The sequence below is a fragment of the Rhinolophus ferrumequinum genome, chromosome 4 (genome assembly GCF_004115265.2).
Source record: "Rhinolophus ferrumequinum isolate MPI-CBG mRhiFer1 chromosome 4, mRhiFer1_v1.p, whole genome shotgun sequence".
Taxonomy (NCBI): domain Eukaryota; kingdom Metazoa; phylum Chordata; class Mammalia; order Chiroptera; family Rhinolophidae; genus Rhinolophus; species Rhinolophus ferrumequinum.
In genome coordinates this window covers 45,678,541-45,704,421 of record NC_046287.1, presented here as the reverse complement: position 1 = coordinate 45,704,421, position 25,881 = coordinate 45,678,541, and the positions used below count along the sequence as shown (strand labels likewise).

The following is a 25,881-nucleotide window of genomic DNA, read 5'->3' as shown; positions in this document are numbered from 1 at the left end:
AAAGGCCAATCTCCTTAGTGTGGTCCTACAACATCTAGTTCCTGCCACTCTAGTTTCTTCTTCCACATGGATCTCGGCCACCTACCTGCCACCCTCACCAGCCAACCTGCTCTTCCTTAAACACCTGGGCATCCTCATGTAGTTTATTCCTTTTGCTTTCTCTACCATCATCAAAGTATTTTCTGAATATGCTATCTCAGAGCCTTTGCACATGCTATTCCCTCCTATCTGAAATGACTTTCCCTGTTTGCAAACTCTATTCATCTTAAAGTCATATATAATATATATATTATATATATTTCATTTATATATATTTATTTATTTATGTTTATTTCGTTTATATATGTATATATATATATATATGTACACACACACACACACACACACACACACACACATACATATATATTTCATTCATTCATTCACTGGGAAGCTTTTCACAATTCCACCATTTCCTTTTCCTAAGCCCCAGATTACCTCTACTTCACACAAACCTCTATTGTCACTTTTATCACATTAACATTGTTATAACCTTTGTTGACAGTAGGCTCACTGCCAGCAGGGATATATTTTTCTTTTGCATTATCAGAACTCTAACCAGCACTTAAAAGATGATCGATCAATGTAAGATGACTGACTACCAATAAATGCTATGCTTTATGCTCCTTAAAGAAACGTAATGTTTCATTAGATATGAAATGCAGATTCTTAATCAGAGAGCTATTTATGACATTTGATCTATACTTTACCTACTGATAACATTTTTGGTACCAGAAAAAGAAAAAAATGTAAAGCTAATAGATCTACAATTTACTCTGCTACCACATCAGCCTGTGCATAACCCATCCATCTTGGCACCTACAATGTACTCAGGATACCGATTTGTCTCTGTTTACCAGGATGTAATTTAAGGGCAGAGACCAAGTCACATTTATCTAGCATACTTCCTAGCACGTGATGGAGCAGTCATTTCTTTTTTTGTTTAAAATGTATCACACAATAGGATATTGACAATTGTACTTTCATATTGAACACAGCATGCTCAAGTACTAAAAAGTAAACTTAGTTACATTCCAAAAGTCCATTCTTAGGTTGGTTACATGGTACACAAAACACGTTACCACAAAACTGATATTCAAGATGAAGACTGCATTTAAAGTCCGTTTGATAAAATCTTATTTTACCCTCATTTTGGCTGAAATTTTGCATATTTGGGGAAAATGAAGGATGGGATACTATAGATTTACTTTTTGCTTAGTGTTCTAAAATGTATCTAAAGAACAGATAGCATCGACCCTCCTCAAAATGGCTAGCCTGTGGCCACCACCTACTTTCTATGGCTGGATAGGGAAGTGTCAGGAACAAGGCGAGCTTGACCCAGTGGCGAGGGAGTCCTATGTTCCTATGTGCTATGGCCGTCTGATGAAGGCTCTGGGGTTCTATGCGAGACACTTCCCATCCTCCTGTCTTTTTCCCATCCAAGAAAATTGGGACCAGGGGTCAGGTAGGCAAGTCCCAAGGGGCAATTCAGCCAGATGCCCTGAATAGGGGTGGGCACACGTGGGAAGCCTAAGCTAGCAGGACCCCGGGGTACCTGCAAAAGAAGGCTGCGACATGGACGAGGATGCACATCCCAGGAGAATGAGGCTTACTCCTGAAACCTCACTGATGCAGACAAGGGATGGGGCAGAAAAGGGAGAAAAAGGCAAATGAAGATTACAGATGAGTCAGACATGTAAATAGGGGGACTGTTTATGGATGTATAAGGTATAGAAGATCACAGAAGTTCTCCGGAAGTTTATTTTTGGAAGACAATAATAACAAAAAGTCCATGACATCATTTACTTCTCAAGAGTACTGATGAAGAAAAACAATAACAAACCTAGTTCTTTTCATTTTCCAATTATTTGGATTTCAAACAAGTGGAGTTTACTCTATTAAAATTCAACATCCAAAAGTAAATTTTCAGAAGAAGTAGAACTTTTTGATGTTTATATACCTATAAATACGAATGATGCAGATTTTGAGTCCTATGATATCAGCTGACAAGATACAGCCCAAGCTTGAGCTCTTGCTAATTAAACGAATCAATTAAGAGACTACAGTTGCAACTGTGTAGCTGCTGTTCTATAGTAGCAATAACAACTCCACGGGGAGGTCTTTTACTACATTAAAATGCTGTCCTCCACAACTCCATCTGATATTATTAGAAACAGTTATTTGTGTCTTGCTGTCATATTAGTAGCAAAGGCAAATTATGGAAATATGCCGACCAGAATGGTCCCAGTATGAGATCAGGTTGGGTTTTCAGCCTCCAAGGGAACAATTGCTGAAATTCCAAAGTTCCCCAAAGTTCTTTAATGGAACTGATAAATCTATCAGCACAGCATCCATTTAGAAACTAGGTAAGGGTCACATATTTACATACTTTCCTGCTAAGCTGATACAATTCAACGAGATGAATTATCATATTAAGTTTACCCTCCTGAGTTAAACTGATGGAGTTCAAAATTGTTTTCGATGGTTGTCATTAATCGCTGTTACTTCGTAAATGCTTACTTTGAAATCTAATTGTGCTAGCGTATCAAGGGTCATATTAATAGCATATCTTAATGGTAAATCTTTGTAAAACATGTTTATTCTACTGATATTACCACTCAAGCTTTCTAGGCTAATAAGAAATAAAGTGTATTTATTATCAATAAAAACCTAATTTAAAATGTACAATTTGAGATTTAAATTAGCTTTAAGAACTTCAGCATGATCTGGTCTCATTAAGATCTCTGGCTAAGCTTCAAAGACATATAATTTGATAGTTCCTCAAGAGTCCTTGGGTAAATGCCAATAGCACAGCTATGAAGAAGCTGTTCAATGTAGTCTAAGCTTATTTTCTCTTTCGGGCAATATCCATTGTTTTTATAAGAAAAAATAAATCAGTCTTACTGAGATATGTTTGACTTAATAGTACTGTGCTTTAAAAATAATGGTACTTTAAAAATTAAATATAAACAATGATGACAATACAAAAATTTGGAATAAAATGGTAACTTTTGCATTCTTGAAGTAATCAAATATTCATCCTTTTTGTGAAACATAGTTCAAGTAAGGAATTCTGGTTAAGTAAAACATTGGTTTCACAGCAAAAGAAACCACCAATAAAACAAAACGGCAGCCTACTGAATGGGAGAAGATACTTGTCAACAATACATCTCATAAGGGGTTAATACCCCAAATTTATAGAACACTCATTCAACTCAACACCATAAAAACAAATAACCCAATTAAAAAATGGGCATAGGACATGAAGAGACATTTCTCTAAAGAAGACATACAGATGGCCAACAGACATATGAAAAAATGCTCAACCTCACTAATTATTGAGAAATGCAAATAAAAACTACAATGAGATACCACTTCACTCCGATCAGAATGGCTACCAATAAATCAACAAATAACAAGTGCTGGCGAGGTTGAGGATAAAAGGGAAGCCTTGTGCACTGTTGGTGGGATTGCAAATTGGTGCCGCCAGTATTGAAATCAGTATCTCAAAAAAACTGGAAATGGAACTACCTTATGACCCAGCAATTCCACTCTTAGGTATCTATCCAGAGAAATCCAAGACACTAATTCGAAAAAATATATGCACCCCTATGTCTATTGCAGCGCTATTCCAATAGCCAAGACATGGAAACAACCAAAATGCCCATTGGTAGATGACTGGATTAAGAAACTGTGGTACATTTATACAATAGAGTATTACTCGGCTATAAAAAAGAATGAACTCTTACCATTTGCAACGATATGGATGGAACTAGAGAACATTATGCTAAGTGAAATAAGTCAGAGAGAGAAAGACAAATACTATATGATCTCACTTATATGTGGAATCTCAAGAACTGAATAAATGAGCAAAGTAAACAGAAATAGTCTCAGAGATATAGAGAAAAAACTGATGGTTGCTAGATGGGAAGGGGCTGGGGATGAGGGAGAAAAGGAGGGGATTAGAAAGTACAAATTGGTAACTACAATATTACCACGGGGATATGAAAGACAGTTTGGGGAATATAATCAATAATGTTGGAAAGATTTTGTAGGGTGTCAGATGGGCACATGTCTTATTAGGGAGACCACTTCATGGACGGTGTAGTTGCCTGACCACTGCAGTGTACAGCTGAAGCTGAAGCTGAAGCTGAATAATAATGAATGTCAACTATCATTTAACATATTAATATATATAGTCACAGGATATGGAATATAGCATAGGGAATAGAGTCAATAGAATTGTAATAGATATGTATGATGTCAGGGGGGCAGTAGATTGGGGAGGGGGCCTATTACTTTGTGGGGGGTGAAATGTCTGTCTGGCTATTGCATTGTTTTGTGTACCTGAAACTAATAAAAAAAAAATGTTAGCTGCTGATGCTATTATCACAAAATAATTATCATAGATTTTTTTTCATTTTACTAATATATATTAAAATGTTCCCACTTTTGGAAAAAAAAATTGGCCTCTTCCATTTCTTTGAGAGCTTCTTTATGCTATCTGACATACACAAACTTACAGCTTCAATCAAAAACATGCAAAGAAAACAAAACAAACAAAACCCAGACAACTTACATTTCAAATAGGCATAGATATCCGGAAAGATTCTGAAATATTTAACTTACCAACTAGGGTATATTATGGACTAAATGTGTGTTTCCCCTAAAATTCACGTGGAAGCCCTAAGCCCCAGTATGATGGCATTTGGAGGTGGGGCCTTCGGGGTGTAATCGGGGTTAGATGAGTTCATGAGAGCAGGGCCCTCATGGGGGATTAGTGCCCTTATAAGGAGAGCAAGAGAGACCAGAATGCTAGAATTCTCTCTGCCTGTGCGGACAACAGCTACAAGGTGGCCACTTGCAGGCCGGGAAGAGCGCCCTCACCAGGATTGTGCTGGTACCTGATCTTGAACTTCTCAGCCTCCAGAACTGGGAGAAATAAATGTCTGTTATTTAAACCACCCAGTCTATGACATTTTGTCATAGCAGCCCAAGCTGACTGAGATGTTGTACTCAGCAGTTACAGCAAAGAGCTCCCTGGATTACACAGTAAAGCAATTTGTTTTTAAGGCACTCTGATGGTTAACAGCTTGACTTGAAAGTCAGAAATGGACTGGTTTTGCACCTTGGTTCTACCAGCTATTAGCATAGAACAGTCATTTAGCATCTGCATGCTCACTTTTGTCTTCAAAAAATTAGGCATGTCCTTCATCCGTGTTTCAGCATGTTTACAAAGTATAGAATACATAATACCTTTCATATAACTGGTGATAACGGTATGAAAATACTTGGACAAATAAATGGCAGTACTCAAGTCTGATAGTATATTAATTAGGCATAGACTTAAGAAAGAATGCTCTGTTTATAAAATATATTTTTAGGTAAGTTGCCTGAGCGATTTTTTTAACTTTTCATATGTATCAAATATGCTTTCATGCCCATATAGTATACACCACTAAGACGAGGTGTTACTGTATAAGGGTGGACTTTATAGTCAATGACTGATGTCCTTGGATTTATGTAAATGAATATACACCGACACAGGGAAGAAAGCCATGTGAGGATGGAAGCAGAGACTGGAATGACGCAGCTACAAGCCAAGGAATGCCAAGTACTGTCAGTAAGCAACCACGAGAAGCCAGGAGAGAGGCGTGAAACAGATTCTCCCTGAGAGCCTCCAGACGGAACCAATCCAGTTCTCACCTTGCGTTCAGATTTCTGGTCTCCTGAACTATTACAGAATAAATTTCTGTCATTTTGAGCCACCCAGTTTGTTGTGGTAGCTCTAGGAAATGAACATAAAGTCCTATATACTATATTTTGGGAATAACAATGAAATTGATAGATACTGAAGGTAAAAATGGGGATGTTTCAAATTTGTTATGTACACCCAAGTCGAGTACACTCCTCTGGGTCAAATTTCATCTCTCAATGCTCCATTCTACTAATTCTGAAGATTTTGCCTTTCATTATGCAAAAACATTACCTGATAATTTTTAAATAAAGCTCTAACAGCATAAAGAAAAGAAAGACCTCATGCTTGGATTGAATGTTGATGAGCCAAAAGTTTTAAAATGGAATGAATAAATCTACCAAATCTTAAATCTATACCTGATAGATGAATCTGAAGTAAATATGGGGTTCTATGTATAGAAGATAGTCCTTTATGTTTCAAAGTTGTGTATTAGGATAAGCTAGGTTATGTTCAGAAATAAATTAACACTGAAATCTCAGTCCACTGAAAGTTGGGGGTGGTAGTGCTCAGCCCCACTATTCACCCAGGGACCCATGCTGATAAGGTCTCAGCAAGCAAACACACAGCTTTCGAGGCGGACACAGTAGGGCGCTGGAGAGTTCACACCTGGTCTTGAAGTGACACAAATCACTATAAGGTTGTCACTTCTCAGTGGGCCTTTCACGTGTCTCCACTTCTTGCGAGCAAGGCATTGACTGTTCTTTGTTCTGGACCAGTTTGTCAAGGATATTCATAAGCAAACGGAGATAGTGTGTCCCTCCAGAAAAGAGGGGAGTCACGCTCACTGCCCATTATAAAACACAAGGGTTCCCTACACTCAGGTTGCTCTCCTATAACACAACTCACGGTATGTGTGGGCAGATGCCATCCTGCTATCTTCACATTGTCCTATGGGAAAGAGGGCTCATGGAAATGGTGCAAAATAGTGATATTCTGGCTACTGCTATTGCTGTAACAAACTCCTTCATGTCTGACCCTGGAGTCTCATGTCTTCTACCAGCATTCATGGAACTGCAGTGCGCTTACCTGTCGGTTTCAAGTAGGGCAAAATCTGAGGCCTCTACAGTTCCTGAGAGTCACTTCCACTCATAGCCCATAATCGGAACGAGATGATGGTCCCACCCTAACCTTTCTTGCCTGATTATGAAAAATCCAAATGACATAAATGGGTCAAATTCATATACTCATGTGGTCTCACTCCATAGAAAGATGGACGGGCCAAAGGTGTTAAGAGGTACTTCACAGAGGAGGATAAACAGAAATGCTTAATACACACAGGAAAAGACGCTACACCTCCTTAACAATCAGGATAAGCTAATCTAAACCACAATGAGGGCATTATTCACACTGGCAAAAATTAAGAGGTATGATACTAGCAGATACTAGTGAAGATGTGGACTAAAGTGAACTCATTCACTGCATACTTAATACACATAAACCCTAGAGAAACTCTTTCATATCTGCAATATGGATACATGTACCCATGTACACAGATGTCTGTGGCAGCATTGAGAGTTACAGGAAAACAACAACAACAACAACAACAACAACAACAACCTGGAAACCACCCAAATGTCCATCAACAGTAGAGATGGGTCTCACAAACAACACAGAGCAAAATAACCAAGTCATAGACAATGACAGAACGTAATTCTAGGTGTGTCAAGTTTAAAAGCATGCAAAACTAAACTGTATAATATTTTGGAATCAAATATGCAGAAAAGCTTAAAAGAAAAGCAAGGAGTGATAAAAATCAGGAAGAAATTCTCAGTGAAGAGGGAGAAAGAAAGGGTGACGGGATTAGGGAGGAGCACACAGCAGCCTTCAAAGGTAATTTTACATATATATATATATATATATATATATATATAAAATATATATTCCATGATGGTGGTATACAGGTCTTTGTTCTACCATTATTCTTTATAACATACTTTATAAATATTCTTTATGTATATTTTATAAATATGTAGAGTATATAACATTTTATATAGTATTTAATATTTATATAATATCTAACAAAACCAAACTTTTAAAATGTAATGTGATTTGTATTACTGAAAATGAAAATAACAAATGCATTTTTTTAAAGGTCAGAGTGAGTAAAACAACGAATGAAATCATTTTTAAGTCTGTACCTTCTCTAAGTTGAAACAGTAACATTTTTAACTTTATTGATACAACTAAAGTACTTCTTTTAGTCTAAAATTAAACTCTTCTTTGAACATTGAAGGGCACATTTTCAATATTCAAAAAAAAAAAACAAACCACAAAAAACAACTTGTATAGAAAATTCACAAAGACAAATGTGTATTTGGGAGGTCTCACCTTTACCAGGTGATGTGCTACTGCTATTGCTGACCTGCAAGTCTTGGAAGCTGTATCTGCCTTAGATCACTTGGATTGAAGCAGCACATGCTAGCTAGAAATCATTCTATATTTGTTGTAAAAGTCCCATTATATCTCAAAACCTTTTCTTTCCCTCTTCCATACTGACCTATTGCTGCTAATAATATACATAGAAAAAATGCATTGTAATAAACTACATTGGCTGTCCAAGCTGCTGCATTGTAGGATTTTAGAGTAATTACTCTAGAAATTGGCATTCCTGCTCTGTATAAAGCGTATAAACAAAATGGACGCAGAGCCTCTTTGGGATTTGTTAGCAAGGAATCTATCATTTACTAGAGAAAGAGACGATTATCAATTATACAAAATTCTCCTTTCCTCTCCTCCCTTTTTTCAGGTGACTTTTTGTGGGCTATTTAGGTGGTGTATATATGTGTGTGTATTTTTCTTGTAGTGCCTGAAATGGATGAGAGGGAATAAAGGTAGGGGCATCTGCTGATAGGACGAGCTCTGAGCTGAGAGCTGAGAAATCTAAGCAGCCTTCTTTGCTCTACCCACCAACCACATGTGACATCTTGGGTAGAGCAAGTTATCTTTTCTTTTTCCCCACCATCTAAACCGCACGAGTTACGTTTTCTGATGCATAGATTCCTTATGTGAGGACCAAGGATTAATCTCTAAGGTCCCAAATGTCCCCCAACACTTTTCTTTTTCTTCATTTGTTTCTGTATTTGATTTTTTCACATTTCCTTTTCACACCCAATACTTTGGCCCGATGCCTGTCAATTTCATTCATTCATTTGACAAATAATTACTGAATGCTGACCATACACCAAAGCGCTGGGTATAGATAGCGTGATGAACAAAACAGACAAAGAGCCCTCCGCTCATGGAGTTTATTTCATTCATGTGGGAAAGGCAGACAATGCATTTTTAAAAGTAAAATATGTCAAATAGCAAAGTGTGTCAAGTAGTGATAACTGCTAAAAAAATAATAAAGTGGAACCATAAGTTTTGTACACGTGAAACTAATAAAAAAAATTAAATTAAAAATTGAAAAAAAAGAAAGTGGAGGAAGGAGGAAATAAAATGTGGGAAAGGGTGGTCATAATTTTAAACAGTGTGACTAGGAGGAAGTGGCTTATTGTGGAAAGGCTTGAAGAAAGGGAGGAACCCGCTATGCAGGTTTTGGGGGCAAGTGGTCCCGGCAGAGGAAAGGTAAATGAGAAGACCCTGAGGTATGCACCACATGCTTGAAGAAGAGCAGCAAGGCCACCAGATTTGATTTGTATGCTAAAAGGATCATGTTAAGTGCTATTAATATATTAGAAATAGCCTAGGGAGCAGGGGCAGAGGTCTGAAGACTTTGGCTGCTGCAATAATTCAGATCAGGGATGATGAAGGCTTGGGTCAGGATGGGGGCAGTGGAAGTGGTGAAACAAAGAGGAATCAAAAAAACACAAGGTTTTAGCTCAGATTGCCATTTTCTGAGATAGGAAACATTGCACAAAAAATGTTTGTTTTGTTTTTTTGTGGGTTGTGGCTAGTACAGACTTAGTTTGCAATATATAAATACGGAGAAATCTATTAGAATCCAAGGAGAGAAATCAAGTGGCAGAGACACCCTTTCCAGCATGAGCACTAAGGTATGAAAAACCTCCACATAATATAATTCTAGGTAACTATTAAAAAGAATGACGTAGATCTTTATACAATGCCTTGGAAAGACATACAAGATTTATTGTTGCATGAAAAAATGTGTAATTCTATTTCTGGAAGAATATATCTATTGTTAATAACTTAAATACCTCTGGGGATAGGACGTATACTTCTGTGATGTTTAATTTTATGTGTCAACTTGGCTAGGTCACAGTATTCAGATATCTGGCTAAACATTATTCTAAATTTTTCTATGAAGATATTTTTTTAGATGAGACTAACATTTAAATCAGTAGACTGAATAAAGCAGATTACCCTCCATAATGTGGGTGGGCCTCATTCAATCAATTGAAGAGAAAGACCTGACCTCCCAAGGAAGGAGGAATCCTGCAAGCACTGTCTCTGGACTCGAACTGCAACTCTCTTTGAACTCCCTGAAGACTTGAACTTGCCTCCACAATCACATAAATTAATCACTTAAATTAACCACTTTCCCTCCTCCATCCCTTCACACCCCCCCTACACACACACAAACACACACACACACACACACCCTATTAGTTCTGTTTCTTTGGAGAACCCTAATACAATTTCTTATGACATGCATGTAAATATCTAAATTTTTAAATTAAAAAAGTATGCAATACTTTCTTAATCCGGAAAACAAGAATAACCACATGTCTCAGGTACAACACTTAAAATTCACGTTACATAGGGCAAGTGTATATACATACACTACTACACATATACTTTAATCCGTAAACTTTACTACACCTCTATATATATACGTATAAACTATAAACGCATGTTATTATTAACATCCTTCCTATCTCAATGGATACAAAACCACTCCTCCTTTGATCCAAGTCACAGGCCTCTCCTCTGATATTCTCAATAAACACAGGGAGCTAACAGAAATACCCATGGTGAATTTACAACCTGAACAAGGTACCCAAGGTACATATACAGACACTTTAAAGGTTATAAATGATACCTAGTAAATGAATTCACAGAGAAATATTCAAATACAATAGCAACAAACAGAGACGTGCTAATTAAAACGAGGTATCTTTTTTAACAGAAAAATTATGTTGAAAATTATAATAATATAAATATAAAAGTAATAACTATAAATTTCTTTTCAGCAGATAGTTAAATAATTTTGAAAATTGTAACTAGTAGTAGCGAAAGTGCAAAATAGTATTCAAGTGTATGATGAGTGGCTTTCTGAAGAGTTATGAAATTATTGGCAACATGTATACTAACCCATAAAATTATTCATGGTTTTCACTCGATTTGCGAGGAAATGTGTTATACATTTTTGAAAATATACACGTTTGAAAATAATTCAAAACTTAAAAAAAAGCAAAACACATGAAGTTGTTCATTAGAAAACCATTCGTAACGGCAAAAATGAGGAGTAACTGAACTCCAATATCTAATAGTTGGGATTCATGGAGAAGTAAAACATGTCACATCTACTCAACAGAATGTTAAATATAGCTTCATTATAACAATGCTGATTCTTTACAGCAATATGGAAAATAATTAATAGGATCTTAAGTGAAAAAATATTCAACATACAAAGTTATGATTCAATTTCATTAGAAATGTGGACTTAAAAGGACCTAACAGAGACAGATAGAAAGAAAACTGAGCAAAAAAACTCACCAAGGTCACTATTTTCAAAAGCATCTGTATATAATACATGAGTCCTTATTTTTATTACGAAAACTGGGAGAAAATATCCAATAGAAAAAAAGCACTTAAAATACTCAACAAACTGCAAATATTTTTAAAAACTTTTTTCTCTCTAATAAGACACTGCTGAAAGAATTTTATCGTGGAAACTTTTCTAACACAGTCAAGAACCCACTTCTTATACAAAGACATCTCATTTAATAGCAAAATAAAACCATGATGAAGCCAAGATCAAACACATGGGCTAAAACTAGTTGAACACTTTGTTTTACTCTGTAAATTAGAAGAATATACAAAGTAACAATTCTTTCACACTTACCACTGTACCAAGAAACTGAATGCTCATGCTTCCACCTGCTTCGCGTGAAAGACACTGGGGGGAAATAAAGAGGTATAAAATTAATTCTCATCCACACAAAAATGTGTACATGAATGCTCCTATCAGAATTATTCCTATTAGCAGAATAATCAAGTGTCCATCAAATGAAAAATGGATAAACAAAATATGACATATTCATTTAATATTATTTAGCCATAAAAAGGAGTGAAATACTGATACATGCTACCACAGAACCACATGTTATATGATTCCATTTAACATGAAATGTCTAGAATTGGCAAATTCAGAGACAGGAAATAAAATGGTGCATTCTGGCTAGACACTTTCAGGTTGTCAATAACTCCTCAGGCCCCAGCTAGCAGAAGTTGCAGGTTTTCTGTTAGTTTATTGCCTAAGACTACCAACTATCACATCTTTGCATGAGTGCTGATAATTTTATGAAACTTTGCTGAGGAAAGTACTAGAAGAATTTTTTGATGATCTGAGGGATTGGTGGGGGGAGGGGTGAAAACTGGAGCTTCATGGATCTGTTAGCAGAACAAAAGTAATGAAGATATACATAAGCTTTGGTATGTCCTACTTAAAAAAGAAACATGCTCCAAACTTGAGAGCAGGAGGCCAAGTGGCCGAGATTGCTAATGCCAGGTCTGGAATGGTTAGAAAAAGTAGTAGATTCCATGGATACATTGGATAAAGTTGTCCAGGAAAGAAAAGATGCACTACGGCTTCTTCAGATTGCTCCAGAAAAGGCTAGATTAGTGCTTGGATAAGAGACAACTTTGGAAGAATCATCTGACACAGCTCAAGAAATGGTCTATACCTTAGTAACAGATACTATAGGAAAAGATCCCTTGCAATGTCTTATGTGAAACATGTTGTCAGACTGAGATTTGAGGAATAATTCCACATTGAAGCAAGGAGGAAAAGTTTAGAGAAAAAGAAAGAAAAATTTCTTCAGGAAAGGTTTCCACATCTTTCTCATGTCCAGAAGTCAAGACTTGTCTAATATGTCTGAACTCTTAAATTACCATTGTTTTTCTTGGATAATAGTCTACATACAAAAGTAAATATATGTGAAGTTCCTTATAAAGAAATTGTGTTTTCAGTCAAATAACTATTTACTTATCAATTGGTCTAAGTCTTAAATGCCATAGTAATTCTGGAAGTGGTTATGCTTCACCAAACATTTTTTAAAACTCAAGTATAAAATACAGATTAAATTCCCATTTAATTAAAAAGGAAGAAAGATCAATTGGTGGTTGCCTAGGAGAGGAGGGTTGGGAGGAAATGGGGAGTGACTGCTACGAAGTTTCTTTTGGGGGTGTGTGAAAATGTTCCAAAATTGATTGTGGTGATGACTGCACAAATCTATGAAGAAACTAAAAAATGCTGAATTATATACTTTGGGTGACCTGTATGGTATACGAATTATATCTCAATGAAGTTGTTATAAAAAAATGACTTAGCATTTGTTTAAAATACTAATGAGAACAATGCAATTCTTCTATGTCCAGAAAGTAGTAAAAAAAGAAATGACCTCTGTTATGCATTTATTTGTTAATAAGTTCAAACTAAATATCATATTGTCTATGCATTTCTTAATTATTTGAATTTTAGTTTAGTAATAAAATTAGATTACTAAATAGTACACTGGAAGTAAATTATACTTCTTCCAGTTAATTCTCACCAGTAAAATTGGATTATTTATTCCTAATTTGTTCTTCAAAATTCTTCCTTTCTTGTGCTAATCAGAGGGTCCAGTGTCTTCAAAGACTATGCAACCAAATAAAGCAGTTCTAAGTAGCTGTGAGTCTTTTTAGAGTTCCCAGATGTAGCCCTGGAGAAAGTATTAGTGGCCTTCACTTAACTACATGCATGAACTATTACTTTATTCCTTTTAAAGAAGTATAGGTTTACTAACTTTTATGATCACGTAAGCAATAGAACCCAGAGTGAACCTCTAGAATTCAGGCTGAACCCCAGGTTTCTTGATTGAGGGAGGTTAGATCAATAAAAAGGAAAGCAGTTTAATGCACAATGATACCAAAATGTTTAAATGTTTACTCCTACCCGTAAATATTATCAAGTGACTTGACTCAGTACTCTGACTAGCATACTCAACGTGGTGTGGTATAGTGTAGAAAACTCAAAATCAGTATTTTTATCCATTAATTTCACTTGTAAGAATTTATCTTAAGGAAAAAAGTCATGAATAGGAAGAAAAATATAGCTACAAAAATGTCATCAACAGTGTAGTTTATAGAATTTAAAAATTTCAATTTCAAGCAATCTAAACGAAAGAAACTGGTCAAATAAATTATGGTGTATTCATGCAGCCATTTAAATATTTTGCAAACATGAAATATGTTTATAGAATGTTCCTAAGTGCAAAAAGAAAGAACAAAACAGTATGATCAGACTAAATCTTGTTAAAAATTCTACAAGTTTACATAAAATTCTAGCACAAATAATGCACATAAACAGTTAAGTGCTAGTTCTGGTTGAAAGATATTAGTTGACCTTGCTTTTGGCTTATCTGTTGTTCCTATTCTTCTATATGGACATGTATAACTTAATAAACGCAAAAAGAAATAATGCAGAATGGAATAAAGTAGACTCTTTTCTTCAGTGTCCTAAGGGATTAAGAATTGAGTCTTGAATCCTAGGTTCTAATACTGGCACTTCTACTTTAGTCATTCATCTAACCATCCATCCATCCATCCATCCATCCATCCATCCATCCATCCATCCATGTGTTGAGCACTACTAGCTGAATTAAGATCCACCCTCCAGGAGACTAAAGGAAGGAACAGAATTCTAAGAGAAATATAATTCAATCTGATAAATCCATAATACAAAATGTACAATGTGTTAGAGGATAAGAGGCCAGACCATTTAAATGCCCAGAAAGATTAAGGTAGACTTGCAGATAAGCATTAGAGCTGGGTATTAAAAAATGAGCAGGAATTCTCCAAAAGGGAACTAAAAGAGAAACTTTGGGTCTGATGAGACAGTTTATGAAAATTTCAGATTAAGAAAAAGCATGGTGAGTTTAAAGCATGGTGAGTAGTTCAGTATAGCCAGAAATAGGTTTTGTTGATGAAGGGAAGTAGCAAGAAAGGAAACTGAGAAGGATTATAGTACCAGGTCACATCTTGTACAGAGAGAGTTCATACTTTACGTAGTTCTTATGCTTAAGAACTGGGGAGTAACATGTTTCTGTTTCAGAAAGATTGATGGTCTGAGGTAAGGCTGAGGATGTATAGGAAGGATGGGGGAAGGACTGGGCTGGAAGGCCAAGGAAAATGCTACTGCGCTCACTCAGGTCAGAGAACTCAAGGGCTAAGTGAACACAACAGTAGAAGTAACCATGATTCATTCATAGAAGCATAGAATTTGAAAAGCAAACAAATGTGAATATCTACCTTTTGTTTTACTTATGAGGAAATTAAAGGTACAGGAACATAAAAAGTAATTTGTCTATATTGCAACAGGAGAATAAGAATCCCAACCCAACCATTTTGACTGTGCAGGATGGAATGTCTCTACAATGTCTTAGACTAGATCATCAACTAGCTGTGGTGAGTTCTTTAAGGACAAGGCCCATTTTCTTGCATTTCCTCCTAACCCCAACAGTACTGCAGAAACAGAAACATAAGAGCAATCTTCACCAAGAATTCTGAAGTTTTTCCATGCTGTGAAAGAGTGAATGAAACATTCCTCAATGTTTAATTGTCTAGCAGAAGTTTTAACTGGAGAGTATTAGAGGTGTAGCTGCCAAAAAATTGGAAAAAGAAGTGATGTAGAATGATTTCGACTGTGTCTGAGTAGTCCAATAACCTGATTACTTCTACGCTGCCGAGGTTTTAACCGCAGTGAGGAAGACACTCCGAGCACTCCCACTACTTCCCGACAGGACACATTCCAGCCTGTGGCAGGAAAGCAGAGCCACAGGATCCAGTCCATATTGCCAGTATAGAATCAGCACAATTAATCACCTCTGTGATACAGTAACAGACTCAATCGTAACAGTTCTTCAGAATTAGAAATTCTCTGATTGAAAAGTTTGGCTATTGGATTTTGAGAAGATGGCAGCAGTGGCAGTTTCTGAATCTTCCCCAGAAACACTGAAAAGGCCTAGTAGCAGCCAACTTCCCTAGCACCCCATTTGTTGTCTACAAATATCATTTCCCACTCAAAGAAATCAAGGCTTCTTGAAAAAATGGCTGATTCAAGGCTTGGGGCAGAATGGGACTTCTACGTCTTGCCATATCAGAAAATAAGGGAGCTGTCAAAGACTGGGGTCACGTCAAAAGGACTCGGCATTACAGTATTACAAAACAAGTGCTTAATTATTACTATATTTTGAATGTCGCCCCCCCCAAAGCCATTGTCTTTCCATAGACAGGTACTGCCAAATACCGACATCAACCCACATGCATATGATTTCACTTGAGCACATTCATCACTTGGAAGCCATTTGTAGAATTTTGTTCGATTCTTCTCTTGATATTTGCCTTTAGCATAACATTATACTACAGTTTAATAATTTTTAATTGGAAGTTAGGGGGAAGATTTTCAATTGTACAGTTAAATGGATTTTAAAATATAGAGATTTCCTTTGCTCTTACATTGAGGTTTAAAAATTGCTACTGGAACTGTAGTTTGCTTCTTGTTTTAATCTTTTGACAGCCCTGGAAGTGTAAAAAGCATCTTGACGTTAGCTGTGATTCAAATGTTAGTTGTCAAAATGACTTTACTACAGTATGCATTTTGCATGCAAACACTGTTTTGTCTTGCAATTTTAGGTTGAATTCCTTAAGAAACTATAAGTAGTCTGCTACATAAGCTAATTTTCAGAGCGACTTTGCTGATTTTATATGAATTTTATATTCAATGTTTAATCATAGTGGCGGAGGATGGTTCTTCTTGTTCAGAACAATTTTAGTCTTGGTCCTGAGCACAAAAAATAGCACACTAAACTTTACCACTGCTAAGCCACTGAATTGCTGTGTGAGGGGAAATCAGGGCATTAAGTTTCTACTTACAACAAAAAGACAGATACACACAAATGAATGTGGCTATGTTCTGGTACAACTGTATTTATGGACACTGAAATTTGAATCTCATATGCTTTTCATGTGGATGAAACATTATTTTTCCTTTAATTTTTTCCAACAACTTATAAAGGTAATTAACCACTCAACTTGTGAGACATCCAAAAACAGGCAGTGAGCTGGACTTCTAAACCAGGGGCAGCGCCTCTCCCCTAGATAACTGCAGTGGTCACATCCTCCTCAGAGCAGTGATTTTAAATCTCTTCATATCCTTCTTCTATTTAAAACCCTTCAAAAGCTTCACAACAGGAATTGAATAAAACCCAAACTCTTTGGCCTATAAAGACTACATGATCTGGTCTCTGCCTATCTTGTTCCGCACTCAAAACTACACAAGACATTGGCCTTCCTTCTGGCCTCCACATAAACCAAGCTTTTTCCTGTCTCAGCGCCTTTCCACTTGCCATTCCTTCTATTTGGAAATTTCTTCCCCCAGATTTCTGCATGGCTGCCTTCCTCTCTTCATAGATCTCAACTCGATGTTAGCTATTCAGAGAGAACTTCCTAACCACCCTAGCTAAAGCTACCTTCTCTAGTCACTTTCTACAAATTATCCTGTTTTATAGTCTTCATCGACCTTAGGACTCAAAGCATCTTTTTTATGTGTTTACATGTTTGGTATCTACATCCCCCTGTCACCATGTAAGTCTTGGTCACTGCTGTATCACCAAAATCTAGAACTCGGCTTAGGTCGTATTTGACATTACCTTCCATGTAAGAGCCATTAAAAAACACACAATAGTTCCTTTTCCTTACCCTGCAAGGGTTAGACTGATTCCCAGGCAAATAGAAGTAATTCTGCAATACGTAAAAGGGCGATAGTTATATTTTCACATTAAAAACACAAATTGTATCATTGAATATGTAAACCATAGATACAAGTACCAATAATTTGCCCCAACTTTGCATTCAGTTTAAAGCAGGTTTTAATTACATACATAATGACTATCAGCCTTTTTTCCCCCACCACACTACCACAATCTGTACACGTGCATAGAAAGAGAGGGAGGGACGGAGGGAAGCAAGGAGGGGAGAAGAGAAGAGAAGAGAAGAGAAGAGAAGAGAAGAGAAGAGAAGAGAAGAGAAGAGAAGAGAAGAGAAGAGAAGAGAAGAGAAGAGAAGAGAAGAGAAGAGAAGAGAAGAGAAGAGAAGAGAAGAGAAGAGAAGAGAAGAGAAGAGAAGAGAAGAGAAGAGAAGAGAAGAGAAGAGTAAAAGAAAAGACAAAGATCCCAAATCTAACCTATCTCAGCAATAAGGATCCATGTAACGAAAAATAGGAAAATAAAATTTCATTCAAAACTATAATTTACTTCTATATAGGAAACAGAAATATACACTTTTCCCACAGTCTAGGATTAAGACAATTAGGCTTTAGAATCCACAAAGAACAAAGTATTCAATGCCTACAATGAGGCATGCCAAAACAAATATGAACTGACCGCTTGATAAGCTAACAGCAAAAAGTAAAAAAAAAAAAAAAAAAAAAGGAAAAAGAAAAAAAAAATTAAAACTTTGATTTTCATGAAATATGTTCCATCCTTATTAAAATATTTTCTCCAAATATTTTACCCCTTTTTCATTTTAAGTGGCACTTCATAGCTAGAGACTTCCTTCTTATTTTGATAGTCTGCTCCAACATTTACAAAATATACTCCTTTGCTTTTTTAAACAAAAGACTATTTAAGAAGATTGTGTTAACAAAGTGATTTTAACATGTTAGAATCAAATTCATATTAAATCAGCAAAGTCGCTCACTCAAAAAAAAGCAAAAATATTCACAAAATAATAAATCAAATGTTCTAAAAATATCTTCCTAGGATAATAAAATCAGAGGCAATTTCACATTTAAAAGTAATCTCACTGAACAGTAAGAGGAAGAAATAGTAACAGTTTTCTTTTTCCCCTCACTGATTTCCAACTTGATAATATGTTTTAAAGGCCATTACTGTGGGATTTGTCTTATCGGTCTCCAGCGCAGCTGCGTGCATTATTTTCCATGTTTACCACAATCAGTGTTTATACTGTTTAAAATTCTCTTCTTCTGGCAGCTACTAAAATATCATTTTCTAGTTAATACAGAGTGAAGGAGAAAAAAGTATGTGTGGGGGTGGGGAGGGATTCAGAAAGACATTTTTCTATTACATTAAAATTTTAAAAGCAACTCCAAATCATAAAATATATGCCACTAGAGACAAGAAAACTGCTAGGACTATGTTATAAAAGCAGGTAGACTTGCATCAAAATTAATATTTTAAATTATAGTTGCAAAAACATCACAGCTGTTAAATTGTGATTAAATTTTTTTATGCATAGTGAAAGGAGTTATTTCTGTTCTACTGGTGGACTTGTTTCTAAGATGTGTAATTGTAACAGATGTTTTCAGGAATGTAAAAAGATGATTAATAATTACTGTTTCATTTCCTACTTCTTTAGGAAAAAAACCTCTACTTCTTCTAAGTTATATATTTATGTATCCTATATATCCTAAATAGATGGTTTCATATTACATCTGATGACTCTAAAGTAATCACATGCATAGAGTACAAAATAACAGTTAATTACTTCTAAGGGGTAAGGATGGGGAGAAACATCTGAAAAACATAGAAAACATTTATTTTGGAACTAAAAACATAAGACGATTAATTCCAAATTCTTTTTTTTATACAAGCAAAGTATAAGCAAAAACATAAGTCACTTCATTTCATTTTCTAATCAAAATATTATTTAATACTTATTTAGCATCTGTGCATATTTATTAGGATTAAAACTAGTTCTCAGAGATTGTGTAGTTATTTTCATCTAAAAAGCTGAGAAAATAACTTATTTTTAACTTCTCAAGTGGTATGAAGATCAATTCATTTTCTTCAAAACCAGAAAATAAAGTCTCACTTAAAAAAATCTATTTAAATTTTGTGTGGACAAGCATTTGTGAATATATCACAGATAGTTATACTATCTGCAGACACCATAACATCTCTTTTATCATATTCATGTGCTTGTATAATATCCTGTATTACATAGTCCCATTGAACATTTTAAGTTATCATGTTATATAATCTATTTAACCCTGCAATCAATTCACAAGTAATCCATTTAATCTGGTATTCTGTAGTAAATAACATGAGATTCCTGTGACACTACTCCAAATTTGTCTGCTTTAACATAGAAAATTAGTTCCACTTAGTTGACTATCAATGACCTATTCAATGTAGAATACACTAGTGCTGCAATCAGCTTTGTACTATTATTTATAATAAATTTATTTTCTCTGGAAAATATTTAAACAAGAATATGAGAAATAAAAAGAAAACAGCCTTCAAAGGTACACCATGAAGAGCTTCACAGTGCACAAATGCAGAAATTGTTAGACCTTAGCAGGATCTCAAGATATTTTCAAAAGTATTTAGCTACTCTTCAGGCCTGTAGACAACCTGCTGTGAGCAGGTGGATGGAAGAAATCATGCCACACAAAGAAACAGGCCAATAGCAGTTAGTCGGCTCTGCTTGCAAATGTTCAAACAACATGACTACGCAAAATGAAAATCTAGTATGTAAAATGCTAACAAGAAGCAATGTATCAAATCCCACTGGACAAATTACATTGTAAGAAATAGAAAACTATTTGAGTTATTCAAAGTAAAATTGAAGAGCCTCTTTCAAGCGTAGAAAAAATTGCTTCACAGTAATAGAATATAGTCATAGTAATAAAAAAAAAAGTTCTATTCATCCCGCACGTTCCACACTATGAAGATGCTGGGTGTGTGGAGAAAACAGAGTGAGCTCAACACGTATAGAACACAGCAAATCTTTTGTTTTGTTTCAACACTTTAATTGTATGCTACAGGCAGGAAATCTTTCCATTTTTTAAAAACAGTTCTAATTTTTGTTAAGCTTCGAAATTAAATTTTTAAAAGGCTGTCAACTCGATGAGAAATTCATCTTCCGTTTAAAAATGAATTTAACACATCTATTTCTAATTTTAAATAAGAAAAACCAAAATTGTGGTTGACACATGGGGGAGCACTAAAAAAAGAATATTTGTATTTTTTCTTCTATAAACTCTCTCTGATTTATAAAAGGTTTTGTTTCTAACTGTAACCACTAGTCACATGTGGCTATTGAGGAATTGAAATGTTACTAATGCAATTGAAAAACTAATTTTTCAATTTAATTTAATTAGCTTAAATTTAAATTCAGAAGCAGTGTAATATATTTTTTCTATCAAACACAATTTCATTGTTTTGTTAGGGCCTAGATTTCACTTTAATTGTTCCATTACTTAAGTTATTGTTGTACACATGCCAAGCGTTATGTGTCATTTCTGGTATCACATTAACATTTTTTTTATATTGTTTCATGTAGAAATGCCAACATTTTGGATAAATTGGGTTAAAATAAAATGGATTAGTAAAATTAATTTCACTTATTCTTTCCTAATGTGCCTACTAAGAAACTTAAAACTGCATATATATGGCTCATAGTAGATTTCTGTTGGAAATACTGTTTTATTCCCCAACTTTTTAAATGAGTAATTTGGAAATCAGAATATATCTTCCCACAAAAAAAATGAGAAATGGTTTTTAGTTTCTTAAACTTACCACTAAGACCTATTTAATAAGCATTGTTACCGACGGACTCAACATTTTCAATGAAAATAGCAGGAAAGTGCTAATATATAACCAACATAAAAAAAGAAAATAAATGTGAAATTCTATTTATTTTTCTTGAATGATGATATTTGAGAAAAACTTGGTTCAGTTGTTATATGGAAGAACTACATTAAAAACTTATAAAAATTCTAAGCAGGACTTTTAAGAGTTTTCAGTGTTTATATCCCCAGTTATTTATTATAAATGATTTCATTTTAAAATATATGACTTCCTCCTCCTTTCAGATAGATGCATCACTAGCTCTATACTTAAAGTTATTAACAATGATTAGAACAATGTCCAAGAATATGAGTTTTCCGAAGTCAGAAGAGAAGACTTAAAGCCGCTAGCTGGATAGATTGGAGTACAGGGCAGACTTGACTGAGCACTGAATAATTAGTGACACAGGAAGGAAGGAAGGCACGAACAGTGCATGCACAAACCTCTGAGAAAGAGGAAATCAGCCTGAGATGGACCTTTTTCCATACGTATCAGTACCTATCACTGTTAGTCTTTTTTTTTCTCCCCCCACTGTTAGTCTTAAGCAGCTCAGGAGCTAACCAGAGCAAATGAAGGAAGGTAAGAAAGATATTTACTCAACTGGAAAGAAACGTGCTTGATACGCAATATACGTCAGTGGGCAGGTCCTTGAGAGCCCTCCTTTCTCTATGCTCTCACAGAAACTACAGTGATTCTGCATCTGCAGAATTCAACCAGCCATGTTATCTAACAAGAGTATGGATTTTGCAAATGCTGGAAGATCAGGAATTAAAGAAAACTGAAAAAATGGCTAAGAAGGCTATCTTATAGCTTTATTTGATGAAGGCTTTAAAAAAATCTGAACCTTAAAATGAAGGTTATTTGTGAAATTAAAAAAATGCAAGGTGACTGTCCATTCATTCATTCATCCATTCATCCACAGTTACTGTGCCTTTCCATGTGCAAGGAACTCAGCAAGTTAGTAGGAATTCAAGGTCAAGTCAATTTAGATTAATTAAAGGAAGTTAGTAACCTATCAAATTTGGTGTTCAAATGATAGTACATGCCAAAATGTTACAATTTATTTTTAAAGAAACTAGTGGATAAAATTAAGCTCATGAAGTTTACCAGTGAAAACCAGGAAGGTGAATAGACAGTGTAATCTGATTGGATGAATAGGGAGAAAATTCCTAAAGCAAAAAGTATGTTTTCTCCCCAAGTATCCCATCATCTAATCAGATAAAGATGTTAAATGCTACTTTTTATGTAGTCACAGGGATTCTACAATAAAACTAAGTAGCTGCTAAATAACCACTTATCCTTAAGGAAGATGACAACTGACTAGCTGGTAGGACATGCTAAGAAACTGAAACCAGGATTTGCCCATCTCCCACTTCAAGAGACTATGAAAGAAACTAAAAATTAATTAGAGGAGGTTGAAATCTTATGCTGAGAATTCGAGGTTGAACACTTTAAGCTAAGCCAGAGGGATTTAATGAGAGTCACTTGGTTTTCCATGTATCTCCTGGATTTGGAGGGACACGTAGAGAAGACAAGCAATCCTTTCAGTGACAGGGCAAGAAGAGAAAAGACTGGCGAGGCAAGGATTTATAACTGTTTCTTTTGGTTCAGATGTGGATCATGCAAAAGAGATGGAGGCTGGGTCATTATGAGAGACCCTGCCCAACAGGAACACCTGGAAGGATAAGAATAAGGATGCTGAAGGCAACTGGAAAAGACAGAGCAGGCATTAGGGTTCTGCAGATGAGGAATTCCCCCAGATCTACGTAAGACACCAGCCATCTATGGGCATTTGCCATGACCCAAAAGAATGAATACCAGATAACATGTGCTGGTTCCTCCTGCTGTGTACTTCCTATCTTTACCCTACACTGCAAATTTGGAGAGACCCAGATAGCAGGTAAGAAGTGGAAGAGAATATAAAGCAACAAAGAAGAAAGTAACACTCTCATCTTCCCTATAAAAATTTCTCAATCTAGAAGTCTTACTAGTTTTTACCTGTTTTTGACATTACAATAAACTAGACTTTCAAATATACCCTCTTCCAAATAGAATATTGCTTGCTTATTACCTGGTTGCAACTGTACAGATTGTGAGAATTATACATGATTTTATGTAGGGAAGGAAAGAATCAGTTGAGAGAACGGGTTTAAAAGAACAGTTGTAAGAAAGTTCCTTCTATTTGCACTAAAAAAGTTCCTTTTAGGCAGTGAATTGGCTATACTATGAAACAGGGGAAGGCAGAGCAAGTATTGGAAAATATTCTGAATGCTTTTTCAATAACTATCTAAATGAGATACCGCTACCCACTAGGATAGCTATTATAAAAATAAAAACAACAACCAGAAAGTAACAAGCATTGGTGAAAATTTGGAGAAAGGGAATCCTTGTACATCACTGATGGTGAAATGGTGCAGCTGATGCGAAAACCAGTATGGTGGTTCTTCAAAATATTAAACTAGAATTACAACATGATATAGCAATTTCCACCTCTGGGTACATACCCAAAAGAACCAAAAACCAGTACTCAAAGAGATATTTATACAACCATGCTATTAACAGCATTATTCACAACAGCCAAAAGGTAGAAAAAAAGCAAATGTCCATTGACAGAAGAAAGGATAAACAAATTGTGGTACATACATGCAATGGAATATTATTCAGCCTTAAAAAGGAAGGAAATTATGATATATGTTATAACATGGATAAACCTTAAAGACATTACGCTAGGTGAAATAAGTAAGTCACAAAACAAGAAATACGATATGATTCCACTTATGTGAGGTACCTAGAATATCCAAATTCATAGAGACAGGAAGTAGAATGGGAATTGCCAGGGGCTGCGGGGAAGCAGAATCAGAGGTTATTATTTAATGGGAACAGAGTTTCAGTTTGGGATGATGAAAACGCTCTATGGATGGATAGAGGTGATGCTTGAACAATTCAAATGTACTTAATGCCACGGAACTATAGATCTAAACATGGTTAAAAATGGTAAATTTTATATTTTATAATTTATGTATATTTTATACAATTTTTAAAATCCTGTTAAGGTTACAAAATAGTGTTGAAGAAGAAAAATGTAACAAAAGAACAGCAGATTTAATCTCAGATTGGCATAGAACTCCAAATTTCTATCATTTTTTTCCTGCTTTTAGAAATTGGTACATGATTGGTGGCGTGGTTTGTAAAAGCCTGGAATGCAGGGTTCCCTTTCAAAACCTTTCTTTTAAAGGGATAACCACCTAACAATGCCTGGCAAGGCCAATAAAATATTTAAAAAAAAAGAAAGAAAACACTCAAAGCAGGGGACCAATGTTTGTTGGATTTAGGATTTAGTGGTCCTTATGGCATCCATTGTATGTACAGAGCATTCAACAAATTGTTTCAAGTTCTCATCATCAACTTCTTTCAAACCCAACTGCCCCTTCTCTGTATAGTTTTAGCGCCCTAGTTTAGGATCTGTTACCTCATGAGTGAAGTAATATGATTATTTTCTAAATGAACTCCTTCCCCATTACCCCTTCAAATTCTTAACCCCTCTTCTATTATGAAGACACATTAACCTTCCACAACAGCTTTTTGATGAACATTACTTTCCTCTGCAAAAAATCATTTCAATGATATCTCCACCGGTAACTGAAAAGCACAGACTCTTTAACCTTCCATTCATATCTTGGCTCCTCTAATCTATTTTCCCACGCTTAGTTAGCATTATTTTCCTACCTGGAGGCTTCCCAATCTACCTCCCAATTCATGAGTATGCTTTCCTAAGGTGTATCTGAAATACCATCTGATACCCTTGGTCTGCAAAACACATACACAACACACACACCCTTTTTAAGTAGCTAAGGATTCCCTACAGATGAAAAATGAAAGGGAGTGATTGGCATAGAGCTCGTGAAAGCAAATATAGTGACCAGAGTTTCATATGAAAAGGGAATAAAATCATATTTTTGTTTACATTTAATTGAGAAATACTTCACAGAAACAATAAGCCTCTTAAAGAATTTTGGGGTTGGAACGGTGAGAGGGAGGCAAGCTAGTAAGGGGAGAAAACCATGACTATAAATAGTCCTGGCACAACTGGCTATCCATATTTTAAAAAGTAAAACTGGATCTTAACTCATACCATACACAAAATCAATCCCAGGAAGATTAAGGATTTAAATGTGAAAAGGCACGATTTAAAAGGTTTAGAAGAAAAATATAGGCGAGTATCTTTATGAGTGTGGGAGTAGAAGAAGATTGTTTAATCCAATACAAAAT

At 35.4% G+C, this 25,881-nt stretch overlaps 1 protein-coding gene and 1 pseudogene across 1 annotated transcript in view; one reads left to right on the top strand and one right to left on the bottom strand.

Moving 5' to 3' along the window:
* The window catches only part of PCCA (propionyl-CoA carboxylase subunit alpha), a 341,190-nt gene that overhangs the window by 53,647 nt on the left and 261,662 nt on the right, over positions 1-25,881 (bottom strand). Inside the window, exon 24 of the mRNA XM_033104125.1 lies at positions 11,826-11,879. Within this exon, the coding sequence (XP_032960016.1) occupies positions 11,826-11,879 (54 nt within the window). The remainder of the gene's footprint in view (positions 1-11,825; positions 11,880-25,881) is intronic.
* Positions 11,927-12,852, top strand: LOC117021566 (39S ribosomal protein L47, mitochondrial-like; annotated as a pseudogene).